General features: G+C 45.7%; 2 protein-coding genes across 5 annotated transcripts in view; one reads left to right on the top strand and one right to left on the bottom strand.

Moving 5' to 3' along the window:
* Mtor (mechanistic target of rapamycin kinase) overlaps positions 1-14,911 on the top strand; it is a 108,176-nt gene that overhangs the window by 44,289 nt on the left and 48,976 nt on the right. The gene's annotated exons all lie outside the window — the stretch shown is intronic.
* On the bottom strand, positions 2,026-7,755 carry Angptl7 (angiopoietin like 7). Of its 3 annotated transcripts, none has more exons than XM_055615101.1 (6): positions 7,176-7,755; positions 5,028-5,128; positions 4,306-4,500; positions 3,489-3,687; positions 3,102-3,300; positions 2,026-2,609 (listed from the first exon to the last, which is right to left on the bottom strand). In XM_055615101.1, the coding sequence occupies exons 1-5, from the start codon at positions 7,522-7,524 to the stop codon at positions 3,131-3,133; spliced, it is 1,014 nt and encodes a 337-aa protein (XP_055471076.1). In that variant the 5' UTR covers positions 7,525-7,755; the 3' UTR covers positions 2,026-2,609; positions 3,102-3,130. The 3 variants fall into 3 exon arrangements, with proteins under 3 accessions (XP_055471076.1, XP_055471077.1, XP_055471075.1); XM_055615102.1 differs by having other exon boundaries at positions 3,107-3,300; XM_055615100.1 differs by having other exon boundaries at positions 2,026-3,300.

Raw genomic sequence — 14,911 nt, 5'->3', positions numbered from 1 at the left:
TTTACTAGAGAAAGGTGTTTTTTTTGCTTTCAGGGGGTTGTTGGGTCTTTTTGGTTGTTGTTTATTTGATTTGGTTTAGGGTATTTATTTATTTAGAACTGTCTTCCTGTGTTCCCTTCACAGAGTGAACTTCGAATCCTCCTGTCTCAGTCTCCTGAATTCTGTGATTATTGACATAACTCCTCCACAGCAGCTTGCTGGGAAAGTTGACAGTCAAAGCTGCTGTTGAGAAGCTGCCCCAGGCTTGTAGATGAGTCACCTACTCCTGGGGTCTTGGCACTTTGAGTTGTGTGCTCACTGTGTGGTTTTGAGGATGTGACTCTCAAGTCACTGAATAAATTCCTCTCTTCTCAGTGGCTTCTGAGTTCCTGCCCCTCTCCCTTAGCAAACTATAGGTGTCCTGGCTGTTTTGACTGCTAACATCCCTCTCCCACACACATTGGTTGATGATTTTTTTTTCCTACTCATATTTCTCTTGCTAATTCATGTATTCTCAGAGCTTATGGTAATGCATACACTTACATTAACCAGCTGTTTCTTTTCTTTTTTTTAAACAGTCTATTTCCTATCTGTTGGCATTCTTACCTATTTGTTTGAGGGCAAACTAAATCCCACATTTAACCTCCAAGCTGGGTCAAGACTGAGATAACATAAATTACTTGAAGTTTACGTAGATGAGAAAGTATAAACACTTCTGAGGGGAACAGGTGTATTAGAAGGAATTGGTTTTTAGGAAACGCATTGGAATAGCCATGGGACTCTTCTTGGTTATCCAGCACATGAGGACAGAAGTCTGTTAGCCTGCCTTTTGTTTTTGTTTTGAGACAGAGTTTCTCTGTGTAGAACAGGCTGGATCTGCTAGCCTCTGACTGGGATTAAAGGCATACACCACAGTGCCCAGCAGCCAGCCTTACTTTTGTTCAGGATAGAGAATCTCATCAAAGCTGTGTACTTTCTGCCCTGCTCCAACATGTCGTTTTCTTTTGATATTTCTGATTGAGACATCTGTGTAATTAAAAACAAGGGCTGCTGCTCACTGAGTGGACCTGCTTGTCATTGTCAAGCTGGTTGTGGCAATCCTCTCTGTACAGCGCTGTTGTTCTTTGTAGTTCTTGTTCATTTCTCAAAGGGCCCTGTCAGAATGAAATACCCTTTGTCTTCAGCAGCAACACCCAGCTCTGCTTCTGGTTCCTGGGGGTTCTATCTTCTCTCTGGTGAGAGGCTGTGGGGTACCATCCTTGTGTCCACTCCTCAGCCAGTACCAGAGCATGTACTTGGGAAATGGAGGAGCTAGGAATGCCTTGTCTGTTCTTCACCCTCCCTCTCTGAGAAGCTTTTGGTTGTGGAGATCTACTAAAAGAAGGGAGAACCATCAGCTTTTCTGTGTGGGCTCCTTATTCTGCAATCTCCCATGAAGCCTGTCCCACCTGATCCTCCCAGCCTTGTGGTACTGGGCATCTCATTCTCCTGCCCGTCTGAGGAAGTTCCTGTCTGAATAGCTCTCCCCTGGGGATCCCTACTTTATGCGGCTTCTCTTGTCACTTTATTTCTTTGAAAAATCCCCAAGGTTCTTGTTCATGAGAGAGTAGATTCCTCGCAACCAGAGAACTGTGGGTACAGAAGCTGTTAAGCAAGAGACATGGCTTATCTTGTCCTGACTTCCTCTAGAGGGTGGTTCTTTTTATAAAGAGAAAAACCCTGGACATCCCTGTGTTAAGGTAGAAGTAGCATTTCATTGTAAAATGTTATGAGACCAAGCTGCTGTTGGGGCTGCCAGTGCTGGGCTCTGCTCCTGCTCTGCACTGGCTTGTGCCCTTCCCCGTGCTTCCCCCTTTGCCTCCTCCTCCCCAACACACAACACCCCCCACACCTTTTCACTGTCCTTTTCTTTTCGGGGGGGGGGGGTACTGCTCTTTGGTTTCATTGAATATGGAACAAACTCACAGTTCACCAAGTACTGTGACTTTTTACCTGACGTTTGTACCGTGCTGTCAGTGGTAATAATAAGAATTTAAAAGAAAATACTTAAATTTTGATAGGATTTATTGTAAAAGAAAAAGGTAGTTTGAATGTTTAAAACAGAAACTACTCTATTTTATTTTCACAAGCAAGATGCTTCTTATGATACAGCGTAAGTTTTTAACCACAGCGCCATCTGCCTTCATTTTCCAGATATTTCTCTTAATAGACAATATTTTTAAGGGTATCTCTTTGAGTCTGTTTCTCACAGAATGAATAACAAATGAGTATGTTTGTTGACTGAGAGTGTTTTAAGACAGTATTAGGATCCAACCCAGAAGCTGTGCTCATCTCCCACAGTCTTCCCTCCTGTGTCAGACCCACTCCGTGCCTTGCAGTGCTGTTCCCTGACCCAGGATTCTGACTGCAAGGGTCATGACCATGGAGACTCCTTGAAGCAAGTCCAACCTGCACAGCTGATCTTTAACCCCACATTTTTGTGTCTTGAAAATCACATATAAGTCAGGCATGGTGGTGCACACCTTTAATCCCAGCACGTGGGAAGCAGAAGCAGATAGATCTCTGTGAGTTCGAGGCCAGCCTGCTCTACATAGTGAGTTCCAGAACAGCCAGGGCTATGTAGAGAGATCCTGTTTCAAAAAGAAAAACAACAAGTCCTATAGACACAGGAAATGTCTTGGGATTTAAGAATAGGAAGCCACTTCTGCCATCTGCTTTCATTTTTCACGGCCTCTCCTCTGAGAAACTCAGTGGTTCTTTTTAGTTCTTTTTGCTTGTATCATGTAAGCCTCAGGGAAAATGGATAAAGTGACCTCAGGATTACTGTTTTCCACACATAAGTCATGTAGAAGATGAGCTGCTGCTCTGTGGACCCACCCAGTCCTCCCCCTGAGGCATCTGTAGCAGGCCCCATTGGGTCTGACTGTGTCACCATTTGCTAGTTCGTACTGTTTGGTGCATGTGGTTCTATTGTGTGTGTATGTGCTCATGTTGAGGGCACAGATAAAGTTCTATCATGCACCTTAGAGAGTGGCTTTTCCTTGAAGGTGATAGGCCATTTCCTTCCTACCCTTTATCCACCCTCCTCCCATGCTGCTCTGCCCTCCTCAGCCTCCACATGCCTCACTTGCATAGCTCTGCAGTCTTCTCTTTAGGGCTTGAAGGCTTCTGGACGGATCTTCATTTCCACCCGTTTGAGGGAGTAGTTGGCTCCATGCCAACCATACCAACTTATGCCATCCATATGCTTCTTGTGCTCCCCCCGGCGGTAGTACACCCCATTGAGATTGGAATCAGTGCAGCAGTTGTACCAGTAGCCACCTGGTATGAGAAACACATGAAGCTAGTAGGCTGGGGATGCCCTCCTTAGACTGTGGCTGACTGATGGCATTAAAGCTGATTGCAGAGGGAGCAGCACAGCCAGAGCACCAGCTGTGCAAATCTGCAGCTCCCTGCTTGTCCTTAGTGGGACTGTGACCCTGAGCTCTCCCCTGCCTCCTAAGTCTCACCTTTTCGGAGCTGTGCACACTGGTCCAAGCAGTTATCATTGTCCTTGTCCTTGGTGCTGAAGACCGTGTTGTTATGGTAAAGGAGGGCATCCTTCCCCACGCTGCCACTGTAGTTCCCCAGGAAGAGGCGGTAGCTGTTCATCTCATTGTCTAATGCAAAGTGGCTGTACTCCGCGTAACGTGCATTGCCCTCCCAGTCCTGGCAAGAAGGAGCAAAGCCTTAGAGAAACCATAAGGGATTTCATTGCTGCGGGCCCTGAGCCCTTCCTCTCTCAATAGCCCCACAGCCAAACATTTCTTCAGAGGTGGAACTCTGGTAAAACTTAGAGTTCACCATGTTAGCTAGAAGTCAGAGTCCAAACTTGGGTCTGGACTCACCATATGACCTGAAGTGCTCTGTTTGCACTCCTTCATGTCTCAAAGGGGCAGATGTGTGTGTGATGTTTTTGTTAAATCTCACTCTGAGATGTTGTTGGAATAACTGGAAACATTGTGCTTGAAGCCATCTAGAGGCTTCAACCACCCAACATCACTGAGGTTTGTATTTAAAAATATCCCAGAGCAAAGATGATGGTGTTTCCATCCCAATAACTGTGGGTTTACCCTGTTCTGGCTTGGGTCTTCCTAGACCTGGGCCAGCTATAGTTTAACTGTGCTGAAAGATAGAAAGAAAAAAAAAAAAACCTTAACTGCACTGAGCCTTCAGGAAATTTTCTGCAGTGACTGTTCCCACCTGTAGTGAGTAACGTGTGGTGATGCCTTAGCACCACATACACAGCAGGCCTGGGCTGGTCAGGGCCTCACAGCTTGAGCTTACCTCCAGCTCCACGCGGAGCCGTGTTGGCTGCCGGGTAAGCCGGTGGATGTGCTCATTCCCCAGCCAGAAGTCCCCTCGGATGCTGCCGAACCCCTGCTTATACTGTCTCCAATCTTGGTAGAAGGAAACAAGGCCACTCTTACGTCTCTGGATGATGGTCCAGCCTCCACCAGAGGTTTCCATGTCACAGAATACCTGAAGAAGAGAGGATTCTCTGGGCGGGGGCAAGGGCAGGAGCAGGAGCTTGAGGACCGACTTTCCAACCTGTGTGCTCTACCTTGGAGTCAGTAACCCATGAACTTTCTGCACAGTGCAGCAGACTAGTGCCCCCAGTGTGGAGGGGCTGGGGCACAGAGCTGGCTAGCTTGGGAATCATATCTATGGGGGTTGGGGGCCAGTGTGAACACAACTTAATGGAAAAATGAGGTCCTTCAGTGTGCCTCCTTCTCATGTCTTCTTTCCTAAAGAACAGTTGCTCTAGGACTTTGCAAGAGCTTTGAACTTGTGATTGGTAACAATTAGAAGTTGATACTTTGATGATTTGGAGAAAATAGATGGCTGGAATGGATGGGGGATCCCACAAACTAAGCATTCGCATAGCACCATCATCTGGTGCATTTGCGTCTCTGAATTTTCCTTTCTATAGACCAGACCAAGCCATGTTGTCTCCATGCCTTTTAGGGCTGGAGGACAAAGGGTAGGACATGGCAGTAGTACCTCACCTCCAGCTCAGGGCTGCCGAGGAATTCATCAGGAGGAAGCTTGTACACCCCGGAGATTCGGTAGTTCTTCTGGTAGAGGGAAGAGCAGTCATAGATGGCATCTATTAGAGAACACATGGAATGAAAAGAGATTTGGGCCTTGAGGTTGAGAGGGCATGCCTGTTACATCTGAACTGGATTAAAAACCAAGACTTTATTTCTACTCAGGGTACCCATGGATAGTTCCCCTGAGGTATTTAGAGACATGGGCATTGATTTGAAGGGGCATGTTTGGGCTTCCTTGGTTATGGGGCAGGAGAATAGGGAAGCCCTTCACCTGTGCCAAGGGATAGTTAAACAGGAAGCTTTGGGTTAAGTCGATACCCTGCTGTAGTTTCATGCCATGAACTCCAGAAATGCTGTAGTCTGTGAAGGTCATGTGGCAGCTGTCCTGTGAGTAGCATCAGGCTTCTTTGGTGGGACCTCAACTAGAGGCTAAGGCCTGAGTATCTCAGAGGGTTTGGTTTGTTGTTATTTCTCAGATAATAGCTATTGGCAACTGGTATTCAATTAAGGGAGACATATTTGAAATCTTATCCCCTCCTGATCTCATATTGATACATGCTCAAATGAAAACCAAAACTCCAAGGAGCGCTTTGAGACCATTCCCTGAAAGTTTTAATAAAACAAGGAAATGAGGCTCTGCCACTTCCCCGTGGGCTTGATTTAAAAGCTGCCTTGGCTGCCTTTGCTGCAGCTCTGTACTGGGGCTTCAAAGAAGTAGCTACTTCTAGTAGAGCCTGTGGCTATAATATTCCTGCATATTGTCTTAGGACTTTCCTTGGTACCCACTGGGCTGCAGGCTTAGGGAAAAGCACAGATGGAAGCCGGAGATTCCAAAGCGCCTGGTTTTCTCACAGCATGTTGGGGAAGGGGAAATGAGGTACCTGCACTTCCTCCCAGGCGACTACTAGGAGCAAGAAGATTGTACAGTCAGCTCTGCATCTGGCCTGATCTATGTGACCAGTTTTACCTCAGATCAAATGAAGACTCACTTTTCTGGTAAATGAGAACACCTGTCTTTCCATTCCCAAACTGAGGGTCAGGAGGCCCATGCTTTGAAAGTGGTTTGTATCTGTTTAATTAGCTAACAGACTTTTCAAGCTGAACTTGGGGCAAAACTTTTCCTTTGTCTGAACCAGGGATAGCCAGGGTCTTACCTACTGGAGGCTAATCATGTCTTCTTGACTTACTTCATTATGCAGTAAGCATTAGTGAGAAATGCTTCATCTATTGAAGATTGCTCATTCCAAATGATTTCCAGTAACCTCAGAAAATTAGATTTTTCTCTGAGCAGCAAATTCACTTATTGGCTCATCTGTGGCAAGCTAACCAACAACTGAATGTTGTTTCCCCAAAGAACTCATTGTATATGCCTTATTTTCAGCCATTAAAGATCAGTATTTTAGTGTTACATTTACTTGTTCTCTAGTTTTTGGGAGAGTTTTATTAGCAACCATGGGAGAAAATAGATCAGGACTCTCAAGGACTCTGTCCTTTTTTAAGCATAAAGGTTTTCCACAAATGGCTGCAGCAGTGTCTGTACCTGTGAGGTGACATAAGTGGCATTTGCACCCATCCACACTATGTTCTGGGGATATCAAAACACTGGGTGGGGTAAAACTTTGTATCTAGAGCATCAGCTGCCACAGTTTGTGGTTTGTTCCTGTTCTCTTTATGGTCTGCCAGCTCTCTGTAAAGGATAGTCAGGCCATACCAACCTTGAGTGACTTTGGACAGACTTCAGAGGGAGCTCAGACTACTAATGTGCCGAAATTGGTGTGATTCAGCTAGACTGTGGAGCCAGGCATGATGGTTCATGCCTGTACTTTTAGTGCTTGGGAGACTAAGGCAGTAGGATCCAGAGTCTAGGGCCAGCCTAGGCTACCTATGAGTTTGAAGCCAGCCTGGGCAACATGAGACTTTGTCTCAAATAGAGACCTTTAGGTCCTGGCTAAACACTGACCCAAAGACTAGGCAGTTATAGATAGTGCCCTTCCCAAAGGTCCCTGAAGTTGCTGTGTTGAGCAGGCTATCCAAAAGCAGTGCTGGGGCCAGGAGACCCTCAGCAGGAGCACGATGAGGGAGGGGTATGAGGGCAGCACTTACCTGCCGAGGTCTGTGTGACGGTCTGTGCTGCCTGTAGCTGCATGATGTCGATCTGGTTGTTCATCTCAGAGTACTTGCTCTCAGCAGCTGTGAGCCGAGACTCTATGCGCTTACTGCTGCTCTCCAGCTCCATCACCTGCATGACCACACTGACCCAGTCGCTCTCCTGCTTCTTGCTCAGGTCACCCAACAGACTGCTGAGGTTGGCAACCTGGGCTTTGAGCTCCCTCATCTCCTCACAGCAGATGGCTGCTTTGAGCTGTGGCTTACGTTTAGGAGGCTTCTGCAGCCATGCAGGGCTGCTGACAAAGGCCACGAGGATAATACATAGCCAGGTTGTTCTCAGCATTTTCTGTAGGTCTGTGGGACAAGTCTTCCTCTTAGAGTCTGTACCTAGTGGAAGTGGAAAGCTTACTTTCTGACTCACACTGGCAGTTTTATTCTTTCCTGGTGATCTTCTTCCTCTGCGTTTTCTTCGCTTTTCTCAAAGCTAGAGTTTCTGAAGTGGATCTCGGTGGATATGCGAACACTTTCCTTCCCAAGTCTGAATGCTCTACCAAGGCGGCATCTTAAATATTGTCAGTGCCTGTACCGCCACCCCTACCATGGCCCTGTGTGCTAAGGCCCCTCCCACCTCATCTGGGAGGGTCAGGTGCCTGTTGAGTGAAGTCAGAGTAAACTTAGGCCAGAGGAGAGGAGGAGGGGGACAGGGCAAGTGTTTGTTTCCTTGTCTGCACAGTCTCTGGGCTCCAACAGGAGGGCTGTGAGTTTGTCTGCAGTTGTGCCTGCTAGATGATGCCCTGCCAGCCACTGGCTCAGCTCTATCAGCAGAAAGGCAGAGTGCAAGAGTTTCCAAAGTCCTGTCTGAAGGTTACATAACATACACTGAGGGTGAGGTGGTGAAAAAGCTGGGCCTGAGACTGCCGAGCTAGGGAGGCCTGCTAAGGTAATCCTTGCTGTTTACTCAGGTTCTGGCTTATTTGGGCTAAGATGAGTTTTAACTTGGCTGGAGACATCTTTTTCTGGTCATCATTCAGTGTTTTACAAAATCCTGTTAAACCTGAATTAGCAGTTTGTATCTGTGGGGCTGTCTTCCTTTTTACACACTTTCCTTCCAAAAAGATCACTTGACGATAGAGAGGAAAACTCAGCCATGCCAGGTGTGGTCTGGGACGGGTCGCCCACACTTCTGTCAGTGTCTGGGCAGCAGTAAGTAGGCTCAACCTTTGCCCGATGTTCATACTTAAGAGAAAACATTCCGGACACCTAGTAAATCCATATCAGGAGTCTAGGTTCCCTCTCTCCATGCAGTGTGGTTTGCAGCTTGTTGTTAGTCCCCCTGTACCTACACGTGACTTTGTCTGAGAATATTATAGCTCTTATACCCTTTACTTGAAGGGCTGTGCTCTTTTTAAAAGCATGTTAAAACATGGAAAATTTCCCTAAAACTGTAGACAAAGGTCCCTTTGTCATTATGGCAGGAGCTCTGTCTTTGGAACATGTGTGTGTTGTTTCTGTGTTGGTGAGCCACTGAAGCATCCAGTTGACTTGATACTCAGCATGGGTCCCACACCAAAATCTGACACTGCACAGCTCTTCCTGCCATAACCCCTCTTAGCCTTTTCCATCTGGGGTTTCTGGCTCCTTAGCTTTTCTTTTTCTTTTCTTTTTTTTTTTTTTTTCTTAGTAAATAGCTAGTTTAGCAAGATAATAGCCTTCATTGGTTCCATGGAGTTTATTAGTGTTTAGCATCATTCAAAGTCTACTAAACTTTGTGGAGCTCTTTAAAGTAACCTCATGTCTATCCAGTGATGCTCTGTTAAAACCGTGACTCACAGAAGTGCCATGTACCATATGATTACATAAGTAACATCCCAGCTGATCATGCTGTCCCAGAACCATAGTGTCATGGTGCCACAGAGAGCACTGGGGACAAATCAACCTTTGCAGTAAGTGTAGTGAAGCAGATGGTTAACATTCAGGCAGAAAACAATCGAATTTTGATCCTCACCTCACACCATACATAAAATCTCAGTTCTACATTTAAATTCTGGGTATGAAAGGCAAGATCATAACACAATGATATAGGAGATTATCTTCAGCGTCTTGAGATAAGCCAGATAGTAAAACTGCCAACGTCAGGGAAAACATTAAGGTATACAGGCTAGTTGTGGTGGTACTCTCCTGATATCTCAGCACTCAGAGGGCAGAGGCAGGAGGATTGTAAGGTTTTGACCAGCTGAGCTACACGGCAAGTTCAAGGCTAGCCTGAGCTGCATGGTAAAAAGAAAAGGAAATGCAAGGAAGTAGTCATTTCTTTTCAGTAGATGATGCTGAGAATGGGTAGAAAGTCTGGCAGTGTTTGCACTGTGTGCTCTTGTGTATCCCGGGTCCAGTGAGTATAAAGACTACTACTACCCAGTGAAACTTGCTAGCAGGCAAAGTTCATGATGGAGGAGATCTGAAGGGCCATAAACACATGCAGGGTTCCAACAGCTCATGAATCAGCATGGAAATTCACACTTCAACCTTGACAAGATGCCTCTGTACACCAGCCAGAAGGGCGAAAGTAGAAAACTAAAACTGCCAAATGTTGACAGAAAAGTAGATTGTTTGTGTACAACTGAGGGAACTGTATAAACAGTGAAACAACATGGTGTCTTACAGAGCTGCACATAGCCTGTGCTTTAGCAGTTCTAGGTCTTTTCTCAACAGCAGTGCAAGCACATGTGCTCTGAAAGACATGTCCAGGAGTGTTCATAGAAAGGGCACTCACAATAACCAGGCACTGAGGTCAGCACAAAATCCATCAGCAGCCGCATAGGCCATGTGTCTCACACAGTGGAATTACTGCCACAATGGGAAGGGAAAACTGTGGCGGCATGCAGCAGCATGATGTGTTGAGGTTCACGCAGAGTTCAGAAACTAACAAGCAAAGAGCTGGGGAGATGGCTCAGGGCTTAACAGCACCTGTTGCTTGAGGACCAAGGTTTGATTCTCGGAATCCTTATGGTGCCTCACAACTGTCCATAACCCCAGTTCTAGGGGCTCCAATCTAACTTCTTCAGGCACATGCGTGTGAGGCAGACATCTATGCAGGCAAATCATTCATACACATAAAATAAAGATAAATCTTGAGGAAATAAAAGCTCAGAAGGCTAAGTGTTAGAAGACAGTGACAGTCACGCTGGGGGACAGGATGGCTGGAGTAGGAGGCATCTGGAGTTGCAGTGCACTGTCCTGCATTGTCTTGGTCTGCTGGAAGTCTGAAGTGTGTGTTTCCTCTGATAATCCATCATCTTGTGCACTTAGGAACATTCTCTACCGTGTACTTCTTCTAGAAATTTGTTTAAAAATAGATGATGCATATAAATCATGGGGACAGGTGCCTTTATCTCAAGCATTGCATGTCACCATCTTTTTGGGAAAGTCCCTTTCCTAGTCTGGAATCAGTCCTCATGTTATTGTCTGGTGCTTTATTTTCCCATTGTTCCCATCACCATGACATTTATTTTGCTTTGTTGTTTTTGAATCTGCCTATGGCACTAACTAACCTGTAACCTCTGTGAAGGACAGGCCCTGTTCGTCTGTCCACTGTGGTAGCTGCATCTGGCTCTCAGCACGAAGCCTGAGGCATAATGCCTTACTGGAACCTGTCAAATGGAAGTGGGACTCCAAGGGGAGAACATGCTTCCCCTAATAAGTGTTCTGGGACTTAGGTCCCATTTATCTCTGTGACTGTGTGAAATGTATGAGTGGTGACACCACTGGTGTCTCCAAATGCTTTGGGCCCTTTCACTGCCTGTGAGGCTTCCTGTTCCGATATGCTGTGCCACCTCTCCTAAGCATCCTCCTTAGCAAAAAGATTTCTTTCCTGTAACCTCAGAAGGGACATCAGTATTCCTACAATGTGACCTTGTCCCTAACAGAGTATAGGGCAGCCCACATTGCCTTTACAGAAGGCATATCTAAAAGCTGCTTGATCACTCCATGCCAACCTGTTTGTGTTTCTCAGCTGCCTGTGCTAGACTCAATCTCAGATTTTGGCCACTCAGAGGCCAAAGTCAGACCTCACCCAGAATACCTAGTTTGCTTTGCATCCAAGTTGATCAAACTAGCTTCTGGTTAAGCTTTTGAGCCCTCCCCACCAGATGCATCTTTCTTAGTCTCTCCCCAAGAAGAAGCAGAAAAAGAGAGAAAAGCCTCCAGACATCGTCAGAAGAGGAGCAGTGTTCACTGCTGCAGAAGAAAAAGATAACAGCCAGTTTGTCAAGAAGCGCTGACAAAAAAGATAAAGTTGGAAGTAATTAACTGGCTGACATGCTGGGAGCAATGTGCCTGCCAATAGCTCTCTAAATCAGCCAGAGCCTTGGAAATGTGACAGCCATTCATCACTTTTACAGTGTGCCTCTGACAGGCCCTCAGTTGGAAACCTGGCCCGCACAGATCGAGTACTTTGACGCCCCGAGGCTTGAATCAACTTGTGCCGCGTGCTGGGTTCTAATAGGGACAAGGCCCATATCCATTCGGGAGGTGCCTTCAAGTAGTATTTGCCTAGCCTGTCACCCGGCAATTCTTGGCCTCCAGGGAAAGTTTCTAGAACCAGTCCTTCTAGTGTGTACACGAGTGATCATTGAGCAGAAGGTACATGGTGCTGGGAGTATGTGCGCAGCTTTTCTTGTGGCCTGGACCCAACAGGTACCACTATCAGCCAGCTGGATCCTCTTGGTGGTGGCTTATTGGCATAGCATTAAAAAGAATTATGAGGGCAGTTGTGGTAGTCCACACATGAAATCCCAGCACTATGAAGACTGATGCAGGAGAATAGCAAGTTCAACCTGGGTTACATAGTGAGACCAATCTCAAAACTCACAAAACAAAACAGAAAAGGAAGTATGAAATATCCTAGTAAAGTAGAAATGCCTGTTATGTACAAAAGCAGACCACAGGGGCATGTGCTGGCATATATAATATACAGATATAAAGCATTTAATTAATGTACATAGGTGCAATTATTTTGAAATTAAAATTATATTGTAATAAACTTCACCACCCATAATATTTCTTAATTTGGGGTGGGGAAACTAGAAATAGAGTTCAGGGAATACCACTTGTCTAGTGTATGTTCAAGGTCCTGTATTCAATCGCCAATACTTTGTGCCACCAGAACACATGTTTGCATCTCTCTTTGCTACCAAGTTACAAAGATGCTTTGTCAGGTGTGGTAGCTTATGCCTCTCTTCCCAGAAGTCTGGGTGACACAGGAATATCACTGTAAGTTCAAGGGCCAGACTGGTCTACATAAAAACACTGTCTCAGAAAACCGAAAACTGAAATGTGCAAATAAAAACTTAATAGAAGATGTGCTCACCCTCAACAATTTCTAAAAGGTAGCTTCTTTATCGCTGTTCCTGACCTACCACTTACCCTTTTCAGTCCCGAGGATCTGTCTGCACATTTAGCACGTTCTCTAGATGTAACAAACACATGGTAGCTGCCCAGAGGAAGAGCTGAGATGCTAGAGGAGATTTTCCTTCTGAGGGAACTCTGGGGTCAAGACATCAGGACCCTTTGTGAAGCATCAGAAAATAGCCTCTTGGCTTGCATTAACTTTTTTTTTTTTTTTTTTTTTTTTTTTTTTTAGTTTTTGATCCTTGTATCTCAGCTTCCTGAATGCTAGGATTATAATCATGTGCCACTGTGCCTAGCACATCCAGATTTTAAAAAAGATTTATTTGTGTGAGAGAGAGACTATGTACACATGTGAGGTGGGGTGCACATACCTACATGCACACACGAAGACCAGAAGGTATCTGGTGTCCTCCTCTGTCACTCTTCACTATTCCTTTCAGACGAAGTATCTCCCTCAACCTGCGGCTTGAGTTTTCTCAGCTAGGCTAGAAGCTAGGAAGTCCCAGCCATTCATGTTTCCATTCCACTCAGAGCTGGAATTACAGCATGCATAGGACACCTGGCTTGTTATGTGGGTGCTGGGATCTGAACCCTGGTCTTCACGATCGTCTAGGAAGCATTCAACCGTTTAAGTCTTGGTAACATAGATCCCTGAGAATTGCAAAAGATACCAAAATGTCCCAACTTTGAGTACCTGTGATGGGGCCTGTCTTTCTCTCTCTCTCTTTCTTCCTTCCTTTCTTTATTTTTAAGATTTATTTATTATTTATACATATTCTGCATGCATGTATGCCTGCGCACCAGAAGAGGGCACCCAGATCTCACTATAGATGGTTATGAGTCACCATGTGGTTGCTGGGAATTGAACTCTGGATCTTTGGAAGAACAGACAGTGCTCTTAACCTCTGAGCTATCTCTCCAGGCCCCTGTCTTTTATTAATGTGTAGTGGAAATGCCAAAAAAATTCCTTTCCCTAAGTTTTTTAAAAATTAAATTTTAGTTAGTGTGTGTTTGTGTGTGTGTGTGTGTCTGTGTCTGTGTCTAAAGAGAGAGAGAGACAGAGCATGTTAGCACATTTGTGCAGTATCACATATGTGGAAGTTGAGGACAACTTTTAGAAATCATTTCTCACCTTCCACCATGTAAGTTCTAGGAATCAAACTTAGGTCATCAGGTTTGGTGATAAGTGCCTTAATCCACTCAGCCATCTCACCTTTTTTAGGTGATTAGTTCTAGTTTCCTACCATATTCCTTCCTGTCTGCATTTAAATGACCACACCTCACCTTCTCTGTGTTAAGCTTCAAATGTCCCTTTGTCTGCTGTCTTCATTGTTGTCCTGTCTTAGACTTATCTTTTCCAAAAGAGCCTATTAGGGATTTATCACTGGTAGAGCGCTTGCCACCTTCGTTTAATCCTCAGCTCTGGGAGGAAAAAATGAGAGAGGTTGTTGTTGAGGTCCCTGAATAGACTGTTCTCTTGTTCCAAGACTGTTGAGCTGCCTGATGGAGACATCTCTGCCATAGCCAGCCTTTTCATAGCCAGTCATTTTGTCCTGGCTCTGTAGGGACCATCACGCCATTCTGTTGTTAATCTGTGCTGGGCACAGAACTAAGACTGAGTGCTGGGAGAAGAAGCAGGGGAATCTGAAGAGTTCTATGCTGTGAAAACAACTGTGTGATGTAGTGCAGGGACCCAAAGCAGTGTTCTTCACTAGCTATTGTGGCTGGCCAGAACACCCCATTCCAGCCATCTCCCGCCAGCTGTGGGTCATGTGTCATTGGCCCAGTGCCAAGGGAATTCAGAGACTTCTTCCTTGACATGGAACCAAGTGAAAGGCAGACAGAAGTGTGTACTAGAAGGAAGGCCCAGGGCCATGTGGAAGCAAGCAGTAACATTCTCATAAATTCCTGATGGAGCACCAGGGAAGCCCAAGTGTTGCAGATGTAGCCCAGATGCTCCCAGTCTGCTTGGGCATTCACCCCTCCAGGTTTGGTATGGAAGGCTGTCCCTTCGCTTTGCTTTTAACTGCCCTGAGTTGAGTTCCAGGACAGCCAGGGCTACACAGAAAAGCCCTGTCTTGGAAAAAAAAAAAAAAAAAAAAAAGATCACAGAGCGCCAGTTTGAGTCAGGGGTAGGGGCAATCACAGGTATCAAGGAGTCTCAGGCATCACTCTTGCCGTGGCAGCATTTTGTTCCCTCACTTCAGAGCCACTCTCTAGAGTCTTACCAGCCTCTTTCCCAGCCTCAAGAAGCCGAATTTTGAGTCCTAGAGAGGAAGTACCCTGTGTGATCTGCTAGTCCGAAAAGACATAAGGCATCCTCT

The sequence above is a fragment of the Psammomys obesus genome, unplaced genomic scaffold (genome assembly GCF_907164565.1).
Source record: "Psammomys obesus unplaced genomic scaffold, mPsaObe1.curated_primary_1811, whole genome shotgun sequence".
NCBI classification, from domain to species: domain Eukaryota; kingdom Metazoa; phylum Chordata; class Mammalia; order Rodentia; family Muridae; genus Psammomys; species Psammomys obesus.
This window is presented reverse-complemented; position numbering and strand designations above follow the sequence as displayed.

Excerpts from the sequence above, each read along its gene's own strand:
- Angptl7 (XM_055615100.1), bottom strand. The coding sequence starts at position 7,524 with ATGCTGAGAACAACCTGGCTATGTATTATCCTCGTGGCCTTTGTCAGC. Across the intron at positions 3,688-4,305 it reads GGCTCCGCGTGGAGCTGGAG|GACTGGGAGGGCAATGCACG; the intron begins GTAAGCTCAAGC and ends CCTTCTTGCCAG. Across the intron at positions 3,301-3,488 it reads GTGTGCACAGCTCCGAAAAG|GTGGCTACTGGTACAACTGC; the intron begins GTGAGACTTAGG and ends TTCTCATACCAG.